The sequence below is a fragment of the Mya arenaria genome, chromosome 14, assembly GCF_026914265.1.
Source record: "Mya arenaria isolate MELC-2E11 chromosome 14, ASM2691426v1".
In the NCBI taxonomy this organism is placed as follows: Eukaryota; Metazoa; Mollusca; class Bivalvia; order Myida; family Myidae; genus Mya; species Mya arenaria.
Window position 1 is genome coordinate 26,666,224 of NC_069135.1, and position 5,899 is coordinate 26,672,122.

Genomic DNA, 5,899 nt, shown 5'->3' on the forward strand with positions numbered 1-5,899 from the left:
GAACATTACGATGACGGATATACCAGAAGTCTAGAAAACAATAATCCCATTATCAATAATAGAAACAGATAATGCACTAGTATAAAAATTTCCGTTTTTAACGTTGTGTAAAATATGGCATGGTGTCTTTTTCTTGTTGGCTGAAATTTGGGGGATTATTTTTTATTTTTTTTAACAGGCAATACACATAGATAATTCGAACAAATGCAAACTTATTTCATGACAATGTGTTCCTCCTGGACTATGCAAGAAATGTTTTTCTTGAAATGACAAAGAAAAGATGAATGCACAATGAGCAGAAAAATACACACCGACAACTCAACGATAGTGTGGCAGATTTCGAACCAAAGTCTAGTTAAACTAGACATAGGAGGAACAGTATTTAAATGCTACCGTGAGACCTTGTACTCCTTTCCAGAATCAAAGCTTGCTCGCTTGCAAGAGGATGACTTGGTACTCGAGACCAGTACGGACAGGAATGAATACTTCTTTGACAGAAATCCAGTCTTTTTCAATATCATACTGGACGCGTACAGAAAAGGTGTTGTCCATCTGCAGAAAGACATATGCGGGTTGGATTTTAAGAAAGAACTGGATTTTTGGGAAATTTCTCCGGGCCATGTTGCCCCGTGTTGCTGGGAAGCCTATTACAGGTAACGCAGTATCAGTTTATACAATAGTTTTACGCAATGGCATTTTATACATTCGTTTTCAAAATACATGTTAAATTCTACTGACACAGTTGATATTGCATGCTCATTTTGACATTCGTGTTGCCTTTTCTCGACCATCTGTTTATATACTGACAAACGTTATTGCGTTCAATATGCAGGGGTCAGTCCGAAGAAGATACCATGACACGCCTGATGGAAAACTACAGGGAAAACACGAACGTATGTCTGATGCTGGGGCAACGAAAAGATTTGAAAGAGAGACTTTGGCTTTTTTTGGATGAGCCACAGTCTTCGAGACATGCATTTGTAAGTTCACTACATTGAATGTTATTGTGCTTGTCTCTGATTCATTTTAAGGCCTTTATTCGATTAAGGCGTAAGTTAAAATTATATTTGTTTCACACTTTTGTTAGATTGCTTTATATCCGTATGAGTTAAACGAATAAACAGAATAATCTGAGTTTTGCCATCTGTTATAATCCTTCGTGTTTATGATGTTTTAAGTTTCGAATCTTGAATGAACGTGCCCATTGGATTGAATCTACACTATGAAATAACTGCGTTACCTGTAATAGGCTTCCCAGCAACACGGGGCCCGGAGAAATTTCCCAAAAATCCAGTTCTTTCTTAAAATCCAAAACGCATATGTCTTTCGGTTACGACAATAATAAGCACTGGAACTGTCGATTAAGCGTCCAAAGTGCTGTACTCGCCTCAGGTAATACGATACACATGATCATATATGTCACCACCTAAAACGCGTTTATTGTGGTAAAAGCCGTTGAACTGGCGGTTTTAACAATAGTGTTGATACTCAGAATCTCACTTGCCGCAACATTTTGAAACAAATATCTCATAAACCTTATCATGTCAGTTATAATCTTCACATTTAATTAAGTCAACACCATTACCATTTTTATTTGTACGTGGATCGATTGTAAAAACATAATAATCTGATAGTCCAGCAACACATGTGTCATTTTAGAGGCTTAAATCGTGTAAATGAAGAGCTCAAGCTCATTTTTTATATCTTAATAGATGGGCAAACATACCAATCTCACCCCAGTAAATTGCGTCATAAATGCTACATCGGAAGGCAATATTTTGTTTTGAATAAAGTATTTAAACAAAGATAACTTCACTATTTCTTCACCATTTTAAATGAAACATAGCGCAGTCTACGCCGCTTAAGGAGCCCTGCCTTCGATCTTTTACCAGAGTTTAATTGAGGGTTTACTTTCTTAAAACACTTCTGCAAAATATTTTTGAAATGATGTTGTAAAAGAAAAGTTATCTTTGATTTGAGTCTTCATTTTAAGCAAAATGTTGCTTTTCGATGTAGCATTTATGACGTAATGTATCACGTGGTATACACACACTGTCTGTGTTATTTAACAAACAAATTTATAATTATATTTTTCTTTCAGATCTGGGCAGTGTTTATGTCATTTATTGTGGTAATATCGACGGTTTTACTGTGCATCGCAACCTTGCCCATCGCATTTGACAAGAGTTCTGAAGAGGATGATAAAATTCTCCAACGAATGGTAGATATTTTCGGCTTTAAAAATCAAACGGGGAAAAAGTTGAAAGATTTGAAATGGAATGATGCATTCTTAACAAGTATGGCCGCATTGGTGCTTATTATGACAGCGGAGATGTTGGTATGTTTCATCGTATACCCGGTTAGGAGGCAATTCTGGAACACTCGAAGAGTTCTTACATTCCTTGGCTACATTTGCTTTTGGATAACTTTTGGTTTAGAGTTGAATCTCGAAATTTTGACGACAAAACCAGGTCTCGTACTATTTGTGATAGTGCGGTATGGAATTATTCTGCAGTTATTTCGGCTGTTTGATTTTGCACGCGCAATTAAGTCTTTTAACATTATGGCACTTACCGTTCGTTCCTCAAAAGAGGAACTTAAAATGGTTCTCTTTTTGATGGCAATACTTGTGTGTCTGTTTGGGTTTTTCATGTTTGCAGCTGAATATTCATATAACGAGAAAATGAACAACGCATTTAGCGCAATGTACTGGGCGTTGATCACCATGACAACAGTCGGATACGGAAATTACGTACCGGAAACAGTATTAGGCCACGTAATTGCTTGCGCATGCGCAGTGTGTGGTGTTATTATTTTGGCTCTGCCAATTGGGGTTATTTCGTCAAATTTTTACAGGTTTTATAATTATCACAAATATGCAGAGAGACGCTTGACCGAGTATGGAGCTCATCTTAAAGGAAAAGTATATCCGTATCATTCCAAACGATCGACTACAGCAATGTAGCCCTGTGGATATTGCAGGATTTATTCAAAGTCTTGTCTACTCCATTACTATTATTTTGACTGCTACCCTTTAATGACATTTGATGTTATTGCAGCATTTCAAGGCACTTTAGAGTTTTATTGTTTTAGCTTAATTATTGAAATATTCCATGTTCGGTATGTATTAATTCTAGGGTGTTATTCTTTTCATTGCAATATGTTGTATTTGTTGTGCATTCTGTGTTTTTGGCTTTGCATGTGGTTCACTGTTATAATTATTGCTTGCAGTAGAAACCACAGTAACCAACATGAGATTTGAGAGATTACCAGTGAGAATTTCAGCTCCATAAACTTGTAAGTGTATATGTAGCTGTTGATGCCATGTGAGTGTTGTTATTGTTGTCATTACTGTTATTTTGTATGGAATGTCATTTATCTCATTAGTCCTTTGTTGATACGGGCTACTTAGCAGATACTGTCTGATACAAACCTTTTTCATATTATATAATAAATAGAAATACGTGTGATGTTGCGTTTTATTTTATATTGTTATTACATGTAATTATATGTATGTTTGTTAATTCAACTGTATTGAAGCATACTGGAACATTTGGATTACATGAACACTAAACCTACCGCAGATCAATTTTGTTGTATTTACCCCAAAGGCAGTATTTTAACTTTTATAGACATTTCTTGCGTGAATCAAGCTTACAGTAGCTTGCTCTGACAAATTATTATTAGTTTCAAAGCTTTCATTCGGTCCAGAAAATAATCTAAACTCCCAATATTTGTTATTCGATCCTCTATGTGAGTCTTTTTAACACACGATGCATGAATACATATCTTCATGTATACAATAAAACTCCTGTGTACCCTTTTTCTTGCCTTATATTGAATTACATTACCATCTTATTAAAGCAGCACTAAATAAAACAGTCGCTACATGCAAGAAAGTCTGTATATATATTTTGTCCCCAGGGTAAATAACTCTGTCTATATGTTGAAATGGTTAAACGCCTATTCAAAGACAACCCAAGTTTTCTTTTGTATGTTACATCTTCCTTTATAGTGACCATATATAAACGCATTTTATGTATAAGACAAATGTAAAATATCACAGTTCTGTATTTATAGAAGTGTTAACCAATGTAAAATGACTTCTGTCGTTAGATAAAACCACTTCGTTTCAAACCAACGTCTGATCAATTCATCTTACACTTGTCAAAGCTTTGCTTCAGATTGAATTTGCTCCGTAAGTCTTATTCCAAACGCCGCAATGAAAATGTTAATAACGGTAATGACGAACACAAAACCAACGATGACGTCATTAAGCCGATGCGCGGTACGTCGTTCCTCTAGGTGCTTGCCGTTCGGTTCCATGCTTCCAAGGATCAAGAGTAAGATTCCCGTGTCTATCTTAAATGTGAATAAAATATGAATATATAATTGTAATAAACAGTATAAGGACACATGTTTGTGCAATAAACATATACGGATCATGCCACTAGAAAAGATGTTACTACATATGTAATCCATTTGAGGAAATTAAGAATTAATTCTAAAGGCTTTATCAGTATCTGTTTGCTCAAGTGTTTTCTTCCTAGCCTTTAATGGCCAAATTGAATCAATGCTGTTCCATTTAGGATACTTCTGATAATTTTATACCAAAACATTTACAGTGTATACTTTTGAGAAGATATCGAACAATTCTATGTTATATTATATCATAAATATGATATTCATCGGTATGTTTGAGCACGTTATCTTTTTTTTGTAAAAACATATGACCACATAAGCCATCTGAAACATATCGTCACATTGCCAACAATTTTGTGGTCTAACAAAGCTTTATTAAACATTAACAGTAAAGCTAGACTTACAAATAAGTCTGTGTTTAATAGTTACAACCATTACTTTTATAAAAGCATATAACTTATGCAGAATATTTGTGATATTAGCAGTTTCTAAGTTATCAAAAACGTAAAAGTTACTAGAACACCCACTTACCTGTAACGAAATTGATAGGCTTATAAGGACCATGTTAACATGGAAGTGTTCCTGCTCTGGCCCCAAGCTGAGTAGTGATTTCAGTTGGGAGGCGTTTGCGACCAAAAGGCCAATATCCAGAAGGCCTTTAGCCAAGGTCTTCTTTGTCGCGTAGTTGTTGTAGCCGAACTGCAGTTTTGGATGAATAATTACCTATTGGGAAGAAAGTATTAGCGTGAATGTTTGCCTGTGACTTAAATAGTAAATCATGATTCAACAACGTCACGGTTTATGTTCAGTATTATATTACTTTTAATATATGTTTATTCAACATTCAACAGTAAATTGATTATTGAACAATAACACGTTTAACAATACATTTAAACATATTTTAGAAGTACATCGTTTAATCTGAACATCAACATTTACAAAAGTCACCTTTGATTAACAAATTTAAAATAATTAAGCATATTTCACACATTTTCGTATTAAACGCTCCGATTTGATAAATGAAAATTAATTGTACTCCTTTATAGTCTAAAAGACCAGTAAACAGAAACAGTGTTAGGCTTATCAACAATGCGACCAAAGCTTATGTTTGACTGGTAATTTTAGTATATTCTTTGTCTTCCAGAATAAAACGAAAAAAAATCCCTCTTACCGGACTTCCATCTGTTGCGGTTCCACTCGCTCTCAGTTTCACTTCAGAAGTCTGTTCTGTTCCAGTACCGGGCGTTTCTGATTTTGAATATTGGACTGCTTGAGTTGCCATTTGAACAAAATTAATTAAATACGCAAAAAAACACTTTAATTTTATAAACTTTCAATAAAAATGATTGAATATAAACTAGACTTACTTCAAAACGTATGTATGTTTTCACAATGTTGATGAATGCTACAAAGCGCTGGTTTGGCTTGCGTTTTTTCAAACAGCTGGTTTTATATAAATGCATCGCCCCCTCATGAT

The 5,899-nt window shown here is 34.8% G+C and overlaps 1 protein-coding gene across 1 annotated transcript; it reads left to right on the forward strand.

The window, feature by feature from the left end:
- The first annotated feature begins 291 nt into the window (after positions 1-291).
- LOC128215957 (potassium voltage-gated channel subfamily B member 1-like) lies at positions 292-2,965 on the forward strand. The gene is made up of 4 exons (XM_052922557.1): positions 292-653; positions 833-893; positions 2,102-2,297; positions 2,661-2,965. Exons 1-4 carry the CDS (start codon positions 292-294, stop codon positions 2,963-2,965), a joined length of 924 nt encoding a protein of 307 aa, XP_052778517.1.
- The last annotated feature ends 2,934 nt before the right edge of the window (positions 2,966-5,899 follow it).